This window comes from Nuphar pumila, chromosome 7, assembly GCF_984573655.1.
Source record: "Nuphar pumila chromosome 7, dmNupPumi1.hap1.1, whole genome shotgun sequence".
NCBI classification, from domain to species: Eukaryota; Viridiplantae; Streptophyta; class Magnoliopsida; order Nymphaeales; family Nymphaeaceae; genus Nuphar; species Nuphar pumila.
In genome coordinates, this window is record NC_143255.1 from 1,111,556 (window position 1) to 1,127,311 (window position 15,756).

Below are 15,756 nucleotides of genomic sequence, written 5' to 3' on the forward strand. Positions count from 1 at the left end.
AATTTACTCATTAATTAATGAGATTAGTGTTTTTTTTATTTTATGATAACAGTCGCCGAAGCGAGGAAAAGCCTGAGTGGGGCCCACGACCACCATTCTTTACGTGGCCCACCCATGCAAGCTACAGACCTACCCCGTGCGCCAGTTGGGTTTGATCCGGTTTCTTCAACTCAGCACCCTCACAACTACCCAGCTGGCCATGCGGTGACAAGCATTTTTCTTTGTGACGCTTGTACTTCACCATTTTTTGAATAGGCAGTCCTTTTTCTTAGAGTTTGCTGCTTAATGAAGTCTTGTGAGGCAGCTTTTTTTAAGCTTGAAGACAATGAACACCCCCTTCTTGTGTTTGATTTCCCCCTAATTTCCATGGGTGATTTACGAAGCTAGCACCGCCCAATCTGCGGAGTTCTTATCTCGTGCCTGTGGGAAGTCTCATTCCTTTCAGCTTTGCCTGCAACTCATAGTTTAATAACTAAAATGGCCAGAACCAACTCAATTAAACTGAGCCTTGTTAGCAAGTAGTCAAGACATGGTAACCCAGCAAGAGTCAAAGTAGGCTCATAATTCTCCAAACCAAATTCCATTCATGTAGACAGTATTGGGTATCACTTGGCTCGAACCAACATTCTGGGTTAGGTTTGTGGGCAGCTTATAGCTGAAGCCAAGCCATTGCTCGACAACAAGCATAAAATAAACGCATCTGTACATTTAACTTTGGATGTGCAGAACTTTTTTCGCTAGGCCAAAGGGAAAACCCCTCCCCTCTGCCACAACCTGGATGATGCTCCGGATTTCTATCTCCTGATGTCCTGTCAACTTGGTGAAGTTGACAACTCACTCCTGCCAGATTAGCAGAACCCTTGTGGGCAGATATGCAGAACTTTTGAACTTCATCGATGTTTTAAATGTATGGCTCTTGCATGACATACATATACCTCATAGGGTCATATACACGTGTTTGATTATGATTTTCACACTTCTGAACATGCAAAATTAGACGAGCAATCGAACAAAAACAAACAAACGTGCGAACAAATTTCTAATCACAGAAAGAAAAGAAAAGTTGAATTCAGTAAATGCATGAAGGTTTTACAGGGATGCAAAACTCACATGTTGTGTTGGTCGAGTAATATATATATATATATATATATATATATATATATATATATATATATATTGTAGTTGGTGACCACCAAATGATATAAAACTCCAAACCCAAACAGGAAAAAGTCACCTCTTCACATGATTGAACGTCTATAAATAAGAGGCTCCATGAGCTCAGTCCCTTCACACTGAAAAGCTCATTTGAATTGTAAAGAGTGAGAGAGAAGAGAAGATGAGAAATATGGGTCTTGTTCTTGTTGTCTTTGCTCTTTTAGGCCTTCTGGGTGTCTCTCACGCTCAGCTTAAAGTTGGGTTCTATGATCAAGTCTGCCCACAAGCAGAGAGCATAATTGAAGAGTTTGTGAAGGAGCACATCCCCAATGCGCCATCTTTGGCAGCAACATTGCTTAGAATGCATTTTCATGACTGTTTCGTAAGGGTCAGTAATAGTTGGTCTGCATTTTTTTCTGGCCGTCTTCTTCAAATTCGTTTTCTAGCTTCCTGCTTGCTGATAAATGTTTGTCAAGCCTCTGTTTTATTGAAGAATATGGACAACTTTGCTGTCAAATTAAACCTCTCGTGTGATGTTCCATGGATTTTTTCTTGTGGTTTTCTTTAGTTTCTCTTTTAGGGAAAGCTTGTCTCAGTAAATTGACTATTGAATTAAGAATGATAGCAGTAGTAAACATGGTGGTATGCTTTTGCTGTGAGGGACACCAGATAAGGCTGGTCTTGTTAAGTTCTTGGTGTGGTGTGTCTTGGATAAACGTTTGATTCAGCATACGTTTGTTTTCTCGGGGCTGTGATGCATCCGTGTTGTTGAATTCCACAAAAAACAACACTGCAGAGAAGGATGCTACGCCAAACTTGACTATCCGAGGTTTTGATTTCATTGACAGAGTGAAGGCCGCGGTAGAGGCAGAGTGTCCAAGGGTTGTCTCATGTGCAGATGTTCTTGCATTAGTAGCCAGAGATGCGGTGGTTCTCACAGTAAGACTTATATGAACATAACTACTGAGAGTCCAAGTCGCTATTAACTTGAGCTTAATGTACTGGAAAATCTTGTCACAGGGTGGTCCCTCATGGACAGTGCCTACAGGCCGCAGGGACGGAACTGTTTCAATTGGCTCTGAGGCAGTGAACAACATCCCTGCGCCAAATTTCAATTTTACTGCTTTAAAAAAGTCCTTTGCAAACAAGACTCTTGATGTCAAGGATTTAGTTGTGCTCTCAGGTGAAGAACCGTGAGATGATTTTTTCTTTTGTAAATTTTCATTGTTATTAGATTGATATTTAGACAATGTCTTCCTCTGTTTCTTGCAGGTGCGCATACAATCGGCATTGCTCACTGCCCTTCCCTCTCAAATAGGCTCAACAATTTCACAGGTAAAGGTGATCAAGACCCAGCTCTTGACAAATTCTATGCTGCAAATCTGAAGCAGTTCAAGTGCAAGACCACCACCGATAACACCACCATTCTGGAAATGGATCCTGGTAGTTTCCGAACATTCGACACACATTACTACACAAATGTGATGAAGAGAAGAGGTCTGTTCACATCTGATTCTTCTCTAATTACAGATAGCAGCGCAAAGTCCTATGTGACTGAAATACATAGTGGTTCTCTTGAAAATTTCTTCAATCTGTTTGCTTCATCCATGGAGAAGATGAATCAGATTGAAGTGAAGACTGGAACTGAAGGACAGATAAGGAAGGTTTGCAGTGTGGTGAACAGTTAAGAGCAGGGGATTTTCATTGCTTCAGTCCGCTAGTGTGTTTGGTGTGTTTGGAGTACGTGAAAATAGGAATTTTGTGCTGTTTGCGTCCGCTAGGAGTGCGTGAAAATAAGCACCCATTAATTTGAATTTCAGTACTAGTTGTAACTACCTGCTATTCAATATCTAGTGAAATCAATTAATATGATTTATGAATTGATATCTGTGTGCTCAACTCAATGAACAAATTGTTTCCGAGTATGCAGCACTCAATCTAGAATATTAACAATCCGGCATTTACGTCTAATCTCTCCTTGCTGTCCGGTTAGTATTCCAACATTTCCCAATTTGATCATTGCCTTCGCAAAATCATTTTTGAAGAGCAGTGGATTACTGACATAAAGTTCAGCTTTTCCACTTGTCATATCAGTGAAGGCCAACTCTTGGTCCAACTGAAGGACCGCCTTGCCGCTCAATACGCCAAGATAAAACGAGTTATCCAGAGTAAACGGTGTGCCAGACACCTGATTCAGGAAAACTTTTGGGTCGGTTAAAATGTTGGTTACTGGAATAAGAGATTGAGGGCAGCTCTTCTGTAGGCTTGCACGCAGAGTAGAGTCCATGGTTGGATCAGGAAGCCCCGTGCCTAGGAAATTGTATAGCCGGTCGATGAAGAACCCACAGTGAGTGAATCCAATAGAATGAGCACCTACATTACAAAGAAAGCAATGCATATGATTAGATTACATCATTCTAACACCACCTTCTTCAGTTTATGGACACCCAGTATCTTCTTAATTGGTTGACTTTATATTTGTTAAACAAAATATTTGGAACTGTTCTTCATTACAGTCATACACTACCTAGCACCTGCATTCTTATAAAACCTTAGCTCATTTACATATAATGGTACATAATGATAAAACTTTATTCATGAACAAGACCATGCAGTAAAAATTATGGAAAGATTAACTCAAAAGGCTAGAAACAAAATTTCTACATAAAAATAAAACATGTCTGCTAACAGAATGATGAGGACAGTATTTATGTCATAGAACACAACTTTTTATTTTTCTTTGAAATAATGTGATAGAACAGAACTATTTCAAAGATTTTACCTAGCAGGGCAGTGAGATCAGATATGGTAAGATTAATGGCTTGAAAAGCAAGCTGAACATCATCAACAGAGAAGGTGGGGCTGGGTAAATGAACTTCAGTAATACTTGATATCACCCCATCTCTCCTACCGGTTGGCAATGCATAAGATGCTGCTCCAGCCAATGCAGCAGCATCCCTTGCCGCTAAAGCCAAGATATCAGCGCAAGAGACAACACCTCTGCATTTCTTCTCCAACATGCTCTTGATCTCATCAATGATCTCGAATCCCCTAAGGCTCAAATTTGGTGGGGCCTCTTTCTCTGCTATGTTGGTATCGGTACTGTCAAGAAGGACAGAAGCATCACAGCCCTACGACAAAAAAAATCAATAAGAATTCTCAGTTGTATCAGAAATTGAAGCAGACCGTACCTTAGCAAATTCTGTTGGTAACAAAAGATAAAAGAAGGATGGGAAAAAGATTACTCTGATGAAACAGTCATGGAAATGAAGACGCAGTAAGCCTGCAGAGATTGTTGTGTCGTTTCTGAAATGTTTAGTTACAATGCTCCTCACTACTGCTTCTGCCTGAGGGCATGAATGCCTATAGAACTGGACTTCTAGAGTGAGGCAAGATGGTAGTGATAATAGAGAGAATGTTAGAAGAAGAATGAACAGAGCTGCCATTGGAGAAGCTTCTTCTGTCAGATCTGTGGAAGGGAAGATTGAAGGGCTTTTTATGGGATTATTTTTCTCATTTTTTATGTGTGATATTGATCGAGTGTAGTACTGGCTTTGCTTCAGTTAGACTGATGGTTTCACCAAGTTCAAGAGAGGCGCGCACATGGGGCTGCATGGAATTCTTTGGAGATGGAATTACAATCCTGTCCTGATCTTGGTTTTTTTTTACAGATTATGGGGGTGCCCATTGACCAGCATGGAAATTCTTTGTATGCGCTGTGCTCTGGCAATAATAGAGAGCGCAAAAGCAAGAATTGTACAATAGCGCTGTTCAAATTTCATCCTGAATCGATTCATATCCAATTACACACAATTATAAGGGTTTTAATCCCAAAGCCCTCACCCACCGTTTCACGGCATTTTGCTACATCATGGAAATCACAAACAGGGATGTCAAGTCTTAAAAGTTCGGATATTGTTCCGAAATCTGACTAACACAATTGCCACAACCGCATTCAATGTTATTTCGGATCCAAATATCTAAACAAATAGGATCTGGTAGAGTTGGTCCGGGTGACCATCTGAAACACCAACTACACACGTAACCGTAAATTTGTAGCTAAGCACGAGTTAAGTAAAGGGTTTTTCAATCCCTAACCAATTTCAACCTGAATATATATATATATATATATATATATATATATATATATATATATATATATATATATATATATATATATATATATATATATATATATATATATATATATATATATATATATATATATATATATATATATAGTGCTTGAAGATTAAGTGTTTGCAATTGAGACCCCACAAATGTGTTGAGCACAATTGATTTATGAGGAATCCACACATGGATCATGTGTTTTCCATAAAAAAATGATATTTACAGTCTCAAAAATTTACAAAGATTTTGGAAGGTTGATTTTTTGAACCTTATAAAAGCTCGCCCATGTGTGAGAATCGAACACTTCAAGAGCTGATCCCTATAAAATCATGTACATAGATCACATCTGTATGGTCAAAATTTAAAAATAAAATGAAAAACAACAAGAAAACTCATCAATCAAGTATTGCAAGCACCTAATGTTCAAGCACATCTCTCTCTAATATATATATATATATAATGACTAAAATATGAGAACTAAAGATATGAGAACTAATGTGTGAACCACAACTTTTACGATTTTTTTATTCTTTTCTCTTGAATCTATCCATACATACGGATGTGATCTACATGCTTGGTTTCATAAAAAAAAATGCTCTTGAGTCATCCCATTTTGATGCATAAATGTGGTTTTTTTAAGGCTTCAAAATCAATGTCTCATATTCTTCATAAATATTACATCCACATGGTTGGATTTGCAAAAAGAATTGGTTGAAAATGCCCATATTTCCAGTTCTCATATTTCATTCTCATATTCTAGTGATTATATATATCCAATATGCAGGTTCTAAAACTGTCAACAATGGATCTAACCCCACCCGTTTATATACACACATAAGACGATCACATATCACCGGCGAGGGGCACTTTTGGTCATTCCCATGTATGGAACCATTTGATAACCTTGAACCACAATCCCAAATAAAGTGATAAAGGACCCTCTTCGGCCCCTTGGTCCAATAGGTACACGTGAAGAACCGTTAAGAGATTAATTAATAAGCAAAACAACACAAGAGAAAACTTTAACAATTGACCCGAAGATTGGAGTCCGGATCGGACTGGATCTTGGCCGTCCATCGCCTGATTAGAAAACCCCACGATTAAGTAACCCTCGTTTCCTGCGCAATGGCCTCTCTGGCTCTCTTTAATTGGTGCTTAAAACGTTGGACAAGATCGCCGCACACTTTTTTTTTTTTTTGTTTTTTTATTACTTCTGGATCTGGAGCGTCCAAAACTGGAGTCTTAGCTGGACGGTTGTGCTCCGTGCCCACCCTTTGACCTTTTGGAAGGCGCAAAGCGCGTGGCCTGCACGCGGCTGCGTCCCGGCTCCTAGGTTTCGGTTCCCCAACCTTCGCCTTGGGAGACGCTTTTAGGTTTTCATATGGGTCGGACCCTTAGCCCCGGTCCAAAATCTATGTAGGGTCCTATCCCTTTCGAACATGATGGCCTCAGGTTCCTGGTTCTTGGTTCCCGGTTGAGGGTTCACATGAGTTGTTAAGGAGTGAGGATCAGGTGCAATGTGATTGTATACTTTTAGTATGCTGCTGCAGCTGATCACCCTCTTATCCCGTATTCCAAAGATGGAGGGTGATCAGGTGCAGCAGCGCACTAAAAGTGTGCAATGACATTGCATCTGAACCTCCTCAGTGTTAATCATGGGGTATGATCACACACACAGAAAAGGTAATTGGTTCCTCCTAATACTTTAGGATGCGCACAAGGAATGGACAATTTTAGTTTCCAATGTATGTTTTGCAAAATTATTCCCAACAATTGTTATCTCTACACTTGGAAACCATGCATTGGATTAAAAAAGTTACATATTTTATAAAGAAAGTTAAAAATGGATTGTTCCTATCAAATCTAAAATTTACAATATAAGTTCATTTCTTTTCATTAAAATGATTCAATAAAAAACATGTTTTACACTAATAAGCAATGATAAACACATCTGTAGAATTCCTACATGGCTCGCCTAGAGCCCTGCTGCTTTCCTAAATAAAGGTTGTATGAGACACCACTTGTTAGCCAGTCTATCACATCAATGAAAAGCTTGTTAACAAGGGAACTTAGGATCGGCTCAAGATACATTTTTTTTGTAAAAAAAACAACTATAAAATTTAAATATGGAATCAAAAGAGCCCCCATGTTGATTTTTAGTATAGTTAGTCATTTATTTTCCAAAAGAACAAAAAAAATATATTAGTTTTCAAGTTTATTTCTAATTTAGGTTTTGTTGTTTTTGCATCATACACGTGGAGTGTACTTGTGTTCGTGAGACTGACTCTAGTTTGGTCGTGTCTCCATCAGATACCCTCTGTCTTGAAGAATGGATAATAACCAAGTCAAATATTGAGTTATGCAAGCCATCAACCTATATTTGGCTTTAACACTGAATCTGGTATTATGTTTCTTTGCACTCAATGATATATAGTTTCTTCTCAAGGAAGTACAAAAGCCAATGGTGGATGTTCTATTGTCTTGGCCGCCAGCCCAATCAACATCAGAGAAGGCATATAATCTAGTGAACTTTGAGATAGGATTCCTAGACCAAAATCAGTGGTTCTTTTGACATATCAAAATATATGCTTGACAACTTGATAGTACGCTTTTGTAGGCTTGTGCACAAAGATATTTCAAGACATGTGATGGTTAAGTTTTTTAAGACCCCGGACCCACACACATATATGGGGTGCTTCTATGGTGGTACAATACCATCATAGCTTATGGTGGTAAACACTTGATTTACATAGATTTATGCTTCAAAAGCAAAATCTAACCATGGGATTGTGTTTGTCATATTTTATTTATTATTTTCATGTATTAAAGTTGACTTAAATATAATGTTTTATACTACTTTTAAACCACCTTTATTTTTTTGAATTGTGAGCCGTTGATTTTCACTGTCTCAAAAATAAAATCTTATTATGTGTTAAACATGATAAAACCTTTTAGCATGCTAAATAAATCATGTTAAACACATCTATACAGTCAGACTTAGCATTTGGTGGCTAGATCTATGTGAACACCATCAGGATAGAAATCCCCATATATTTCTCATATATATATATATATATATATATGATCTCATCAATAGACTATGACATAATATGTCAAATCAACTTTTGAGATATTTCCTTTTTAACTGATCTGCAGATCAAGTACGGTAAATATGATCGGCATATAGCTTGTTTAGTTAAACCAGACAGGCTTTTCAAGTGCAAAAATCATCAACAAACAACTTTTTTTTTTGCAATTTCAGAAATGAATACAGAGTTTTGTATCAAAACTTGATTCAAAGAATGTTTTCTGTTAAACAAACTATGTTGAGTGCACCTACTAGATGAGATTGAGCAAATGATGTCAACACCCATGCTGTTTTTAATAGATAGTATGAAAATGTTGATACCCACATGACTCGTCTAGAGCCCGGCTGCTTAAAAAGGTTGGATTTGCATGTCCTCCAAATCAAGAAAAATCTTCTTTATAATTGTGTATTTGAGTTTCACCCGGCATGCATTTATGTTAAGGATTAAAAAAACAAGGTTATACTCTTAAAGGGATGCCGTGAGGGAGGTATATATGTTTAGAGAAAAGGGCAACATGAATGAAGTACAAAAGGATCTGGAGTGGAGGCATATTTGGCACAAGAGGTGCATTCACCCAAGACGTGGCATTGTAGGTTAGGACATTCTAGTAAGGGTGTCATGAATATTTTTAGTTGTAGATAGTTATGTTTTTATGGTAGTTTAAATTATTTGGCTGGTTTATGTTTTAGTTGTGTGATTGAAAAATTACATAAGTTGCCATTTGAATCTTCTAATACAATTGCTAGTTATCCTCTTGAAGTGTTGTATGTTGATTTGTGGGGTCCAACAATGGTATTATTTAGAGAGGGGCATATATATTATTTGTTGATAGTTGGTGATTTTCTCACTTTTCATGGTTGTTTCCTCTATTAAAGAAATATGAGGCTTTAAATTGTTTTAAAATATTTAAAAATATTATAGAAAAATAAATTAGTTTTTTAATCAAATTTTTTCATAGTGATGGTGGTGGTCAGTTTATGAGTAATGTTTTTCTAAACTTTCTAAATTCACATGGTATAAAGTGTTGGGTTTCGTCCTCACACAACCCAACAAAGTGAGATTGTTGAAATAAAATACACTCACATAGTTGAAATTGGATGGAGTATGTTATCTTTTGCCTCTATGAGCACCAAGTTTTGGGTAGATAATTTTTGAACAATCACATATCTTATCAATAAACTTTGAAGCCTTAGATTTAAAAATAAGTCGCCTTATGAGTTGCACCTTAAAAAGATCCCTGATTATTCTTTCTTAAGAGTGTTTGGTTTTACCTGTTATCCTCATCTTGGCCCTTATAATACCACCAAACTAAGGCTTGTGTTTTCCTCTGCTATGGTAGTAACTACAAAGGATATCTTTGTCTTGATCGAAGTGACAGATAATATATATATATATATATATGTGTGTGTGTGTGTGTGTGTGTGTGTGTGTGTGCGCGCGTACATGCGCATGTGTATCCAAACATGTAGTAATTGATGAATCAAAATTCCTTTATTCTAGAGTCAATCCCCCTTTTACTTTTCTTGAAGTCTCTAATTAGTTAAAACAACATGAAGGTACTCGACCTCCTTTGCCAAGAAGTGAGGTCATCAGCCATATATTCTTACCTTTGTCGTTACCTCAAGTTACCTAAAACCTTGCTCCTACTTCCCAAACACAGCCTAACATACCAACACTTGAAACAAGAAGTCCTATCATTAGTGCATTCATCGAGCCCAAGTCGTCCTCATTAGTTGAAACCAATGATAGTTCTAATCCTAACCAAAGCTCTTCTTCCAAAATTAATCTTGTGGTCAATATTACACCTAGTGAGGAGGTTTAAAAACTTGTTAGAACTCACTACTTGATTACTCGATCACAAGATGAAACTCTTAAAACCAGATTGTTTTTGTTTATCAAGCATCTCTTGAGCTTGGCCCTGTTAAGTGAGTTTACCCAAGAAACTGAACCTGACAATTTTTCTCAAGCCAATCTAGACATCAAGCGGAAAGGAGCTATGCGAGAAGAATATGAGGTCCTTATCAAGAATGAGACCTAGACCTTGGTTCCTCATAATTTTTCCCAAAACCTGGTGGGTGTAAATAGATATATAAAATAACCAAGGCTTGGGTCATAACCAAAGGTTACAATCAACAGGAGGGAGTTAATTATTTTGAGACTTTCTGTCTTGTAATCAAGCCTACTAGATACAGAACTATGCTATCTTTAGTTGTTAGTCTTAGTTGGTCTCTGCATCAATTAAATGTTAACAATGTTTTTTTGCATGGGTACTTGGGAGAGGAAGTTTATATGTTTTAACATAAAGGATTCTAAAACGTCCAATTTCTAAATTATGTTTGCAAGCTCAATCGGGTCTTGTATAGGTTGAAACAAGCTCTCAAAGCTTGGTTTGGTCTTTTTTTTTTATCTTATTCAATCGGGGTTTGTTGAGTCAAAGGCTGACTCATCACTTTTCATTAAGCACGATATGACCTTATTTATTCTCATATATGTGGATGACATAATAGTAACAAAGAATTCTTGCATTGAAGTTCAGAGGTTGATGACTAATTTTGGAAAAGAATTTTCTATTAAAGACTTGAGGACTCTTTGTTATTTTCTGGGATAGAGGATATTCCTAAATCCAATAGATTGTTACTCTCACAGAATAAGTATAGTCTTGATGTTCTAAAGAGCGCTTGCATGCTTGAAGCCAACCTTGTGATGACTCCGGCGGCAGTTAACATCACTCTTGCAAAGTTTGAAGGAGAGTCATTTTTAGATGCATCCCAGTATCGTAACATTGTTCAAACTTTGCAATATATTACATTCACATGTTCAAATATATGATATATTGTTAACAAAGTGTTAGTTTAGGCATGCACCTATACAAAGTTATTAGAATCATGTAAAAATGATTCTTAGGTACCTTAAAGGTACTACCACGTTTGGACTCAATGTGCACAGGTGTGTCGCTTGAGCTTTCAGGGTATGTATGTTGACTGGTTATGATGCCCAGATGACATGTGTTCTACAGGAGATTATCTAACATTCCTTGGCTCAAATCTCGTCCTGGAATTCATCCAAACAACAAACAGTTGCTAATCCAATATTTCATGCCTGCATAAAGCACGTTGAAAGTGACCATTTTGTTTCAAAAAAAATTCAAACGAGGCGTGCTTGAAGTCAGATTTATTACTTCAGATGAACAGTTAGCTGATATACTAACAAAGCCACTTTGTACAACCTAGTTTGCAGCTATCAATCTCACTGACAGAGTGCTGAACTAGCGGGGGAGTGTTGAAAAAGGTCGGTTTCTTGAAAGAGTCTAAGCTAATAAGGAAACCAAATCCTTGAAACTGAATTTAAAAAACCGTCTGAACAAGTCTCTCATTGCTAAGCAGCAGTGGCGGAGCTAGAAGTTTTTCGTTGGGTGGGCAGACTTCGGGTCTCGGGGACAATGCTATGGTCTTGAAGGACGATCCATTTATTCGGACCAGTGGCAGAGCCAGAAATTTTTTGCCCACCCATCGTCAGAAGAAATTTTGGTTGTGCCTGATAGATGTGACATGCTCTTCTAGAAGCAGCCTCCCTAGCCGGAGAAGGTGATGGTCATCAAGTTGATGGTACCATCTGGTTTCATCATTCTGAGGGCCTTCATGGCATCGGCCTGCCCGTGGTCAGGCTACAACACACTTTCAATCCCTCTTTTCCTCCATTTAGTGAAGCAAGCATAGTGTTTTGCATGGCACCCATATCCAGATTTAGGTTTCAGTCATCCATATCGCCATTCTTGTGATTAGGACCTCACCGATGCAAGTTGTTTTCATCAAATTGGACCCTGTGTATGTGATCTACATCATCCATTTAGTGAAGAACGACATTTGAATAGACAGAATCCGACTTATGTGCAGGACTTTTTGCTGATTCAAAAATCAATAACCATTAATAAAAACATGTTTTTTTTTGTTAAAGAACACTGTCAAAATAAATTGAAAATCATGTTTTTTTTGTTAAAGAACACTATCAAAAGATTGATTTCTATTAAATCAACCGTGTTGAACCCATCGATAGGGCCAGATTGATCAAAACAACTTAGTACCAATGAGATCCCAGAGGGAGTTATGACCACAGAGGATGATACAGGGATGAGTGGAGCGGTACACGGTTTCACAAAGAACAAATGACAAAAGAAGAAGCTGGGGAAAAACACACAGATCTTCGTTGAATATTCACAAGAGAGAACTCCAACTCCCGAGAACTAATAACCCGTCTCTTCTGCAGTTTTTACACAGTTCAATAAGGTAAAAAAAATTAAAGGAAATATTAGCACTACCATCGTCAGAAGAAAACACACATGGACTCATATTCTTTCTTTAACATCGTCAGAAGAAAAAATTTTTTTCCGGTTTCTAATTCTGGGGTGGGCGACCGCCCACCCCTGGCTCCGCCAGTGCTAAGAAGACGTGTGTCTTGGAGAATTAAGGTTCCTGATTTTAATAGGAATCCTAAAGAGATTGGGAAACCATCTAATCTGAATTGGAAAGTCCTACACAAATTTGGGATTTTCCTTCCTATTGTACCAGGTTAACAACAGTTTATACATAAACGTAACCTTTCTCAGAAAATCTTGAGAAAGAGAGAGGGTTTTGATCGTGGATGTAGGTTTGCATTAAGCCGAACCACGTTAAACACCGACTTTGTGTGTTGGTTTGTGGGACTGTTATCGTGTGGATGGTCTGATCACCCGATAAAACTTATCACACAACTGCTTCATAACAATAGCTTGCTTCCTGCTTCATATTATTTTCTTCCCCCTTCTGCTTCACGCATCGCTTCTCGTATCCATTTTGTTTCTTGTAATTATGGTCTGATCCCAATATGACACATTATGCTTCGACTTAACATATGGTCCAGAAAATCTGTTTGATTTGGAGAACACGGTCAAAGTCTGGTATATATGCACTTTATGTTCTGTTGTTTTTCTGTTTCTGAACTTGGGTGACTGCTCGTCACCAGTTCCATCCTACTGTTATTGTTATCACTTATTGATGCTACTACACTTTTTTTCTAAAAAAAAAAAGACAAGAAAAAATAGATGGTTATCACAGCTCACGACTTCAATTCCCAGATTTCTTGTTTGGGCTTCAAAGAAAGCAAATTTAAAACTTCTTTCAAAAAAAGAAGCAAATTTAAAACCTTCAGGCCCACACACATGCCTATTACAGGGCTACCAATAACTGAGTACCTTCACAAGTATAACTTCGAATTCAAGCATAATTCTAAACAAAATGTGATTTTCCAATAATAAAAAAAAAAACTATGTTAGAAGCAGGCGAGGCATAAAAGAATCCATTATACCTTTCTGCACGCACAGCCACTGAAAGTCATGTGCATGGAGTGTGCTCTGACGTTCCTGGGTCCGATACAAGAGTCAGGTTGGCATTAGAGGGAAGGCATAGAGGTTCACCATGAAAGTTAACCGCACACAACACTATCCACAGGCTTCATGTTTAAACGAATCTTAGCCGTTCAGTTTCTCATACATCGATGTCGGTTCTTCTAGTAAGCCAGCAGCTCAAAAAATTCTTGTGGGCCCATGTATGCCAAGACCATTCTTTTTTATGGATCTTAGAATTCAGATCCAATTGGTTGTGAACATATATAGTTCATAAGGTCACAGGTAGGATCCCTTTTCTTTCCCAAAAATACGACAAAAAAGCCCTATACAAAGGGCCAAATAAGTTTGGTTTTGCTGGACAAATGATTCAAACACTACAAGAAAAATGGTCATTAGCGACGATTTTTTTTGTCGCAACTTTGTGGCAGATTAACGAGAGAAACAAATCCGTCGCTAAAATCCGTAATATTTACAAAAATAGCGACAAAAAAACTTTCGTTGCTAATTAGCGTCGGCTTAACGACATAAGGTTTTTGTCGCAATAACCACGACATTTAGCGACGGATTTGGCGACGGAGGTTTTTCCGTCGCTACTCAGCGACAAAAATATTCCATCGCTAACTGGTCATGTAAATTTGCGACAGAAGTAGGTCGTTGCCAAATCTGTCGCTAAGTTTCCCATAAATCCCTAATCAGAACCCTTCTTTCTCTTTCCTGTTTCGTCTCTCCCGCCCGACGCACTCCCCCGGCCGCCGTCCTCTTCCGCCTGACTCACTTCCCGGCCCGCCGCCCGTCCCTCCCCGGTCCGTCGTCCGTCCCTCCCCCAGCCCATCGCCCCCCGTTCCGCTGCTCGTCCCTCCCATGGACCATCGCCACCCATCCCTCCCCCAGCCCATTGCCCCCCATTCCGCCGCCCGTCGTCGCCCGTCCCTCCCCCGCCCGACGTCTCCCAGGTAAGTGGGTCATTTTTTATTTCCGGCATGGGGGGTCGTCCAGTAGGGGGTCGCCCCCCTGCCTCTTTTTTTTTTCCGGCAGGGGGTGGGGGGGGGGGGGGGCGACCCCCTGCCTCATTTGTTTTTTCCAGCAGGGGTCGCCCCCCAGCCTCATTTTTTTATTAAGGTAAGGGGTCGGCCCCCCTGCCTCATTTTTTTTCGGCAGGGAAGGCACACTCAAAAAGCGCAAAACCATAAAATTGTACCCCTCATGCGCCTTGAGGCGAGGCGCGCATTAAAAAATTGGATGGCCTGGACCCAAGTCCGACCCAGACCCGGGCTCGTATTCTCGAAGGATCGAGAACATGTGTCTTTAAAAAAAACACAGGCGCCTCGGATAAGGAGCAAAATCCCTCGCCCGTTCTCTCTCCACTCTGTCCCCTCTCGTCCCCCACGACCACTATCGCCGGCCACCACCCGTCGTCGGTCATCACCTCTTCCATCTTCTTCTTTCCTCTGCTGAGAAGGCATCGGCGACCCGCCGGCCACCACCGTCTTCTTTTCTCTGTTGCGAGGGTGCCAGCGACTCACCACCACCTCCGTCCGTTCTGGTGACCTTGACCGACATCCCTGACGTCGCCTTTCCTCTGCGTTTTCCGGTGACAGGTAAACCCTCTTCTTCTCCATGAGGGGTCGACCGACAGGGGCAGAGCCCCCTGTCGTCGCCTCTAGTCGGTAGGGGGTTACCCCCTGCCTTTGTTTTGGGGTCGACCGACAGGGGGGCGGAGCTCCCTGTCGTTACCTCTCGTCGGCAGGGGGTCCCCCCCCCCTATGTTTTTCTCTCTTGGTCGACCGACAGGGGGGCGAAGCGCCTGTCGTCGCCTTTCATGGGCAGGGGTTCCTCCCCCCCCTCTGTTTTTCTCTCTTGGTCGACCGACAAGAGGGCGAAGCCCCCTGTCTCTTTCTTTTTCGGTAGGGGGCTCCGCCACCTGTCGCTCACATTTTCGTCAGGCAGGGGGTTACCCCATGCCTTTCTTTTGAGGGGTCGACCGACAGGGGGGCAAAGCCC

The 15,756-nt window shown here is 39.8% G+C and overlaps 2 protein-coding genes across 2 annotated transcripts; one reads left to right on the plus strand and one right to left on the minus strand.

Moving 5' to 3' along the window:
* The first annotated feature begins 1,336 nt into the window (after nt 1-1,336).
* Nucleotides 1,337-2,843, plus strand: LOC149830781 (peroxidase 3-like). The gene is made up of 4 exons (XM_090011874.1): nt 1,337-1,539; nt 1,899-2,094; nt 2,176-2,338; nt 2,428-2,843. Exons 1-4 carry the CDS (start codon nt 1,337-1,339, stop codon nt 2,841-2,843), a joined length of 978 nt encoding a protein of 325 aa, XP_089868000.1.
* A 245-nt stretch (nt 2,844-3,088) lies between these two features.
* LOC149830782 (peroxidase 57-like) lies at nt 3,089-15,374 on the minus strand. Its single transcript, XM_090011819.1, has 4 exons — nt 15,182-15,374; nt 4,401-4,624; nt 3,938-4,286; nt 3,089-3,528 (listed from the first exon to the last, which is right to left on the minus strand). Exons 1-4 carry the CDS (start codon nt 15,372-15,374, stop codon nt 3,089-3,091), a joined length of 1,206 nt encoding a protein of 401 aa, XP_089867945.1.
* Nucleotides 15,375-15,756: the final 382 nt, after the last annotated feature.

Coding starts and splice junctions, on each gene's coding strand:
- LOC149830782 (XM_090011819.1), bottom strand. CDS start 15,374: ATGGAGAAGAAGAGGGTTTACCTGTCACCGGAAAACGCAGAGGAAAGG. Junction 4,625..15,181: donor GAAAGAAGAAGATGGAAGAG/GTGATGACCGAC, acceptor TCCCTTCCACAG/ATCTGACAGAAGAAGCTTCT. Junction 3,529..3,937: donor TGATCTCACTGCCCTGCTAG/GTAAAATCTTTG, acceptor TTTGTAATGTAG/GTGCTCATTCTATTGGATTC.
- LOC149830781 (XM_090011874.1), top strand. CDS start 1,337: ATGAGAAATATGGGTCTTGTTCTTGTTGTCTTTGCTCTTTTAGGCCTT. Junction 1,540..1,898: donor CATTTTCATGACTGTTTCGT/AAGGGTCAGTAA, acceptor ACGTTTGTTTTC/TCGGGGCTGTGATGCATCCG. Junction 2,095..2,175: donor GAGATGCGGTGGTTCTCACA/GTAAGACTTATA, acceptor ATCTTGTCACAG/GGTGGTCCCTCATGGACAGT.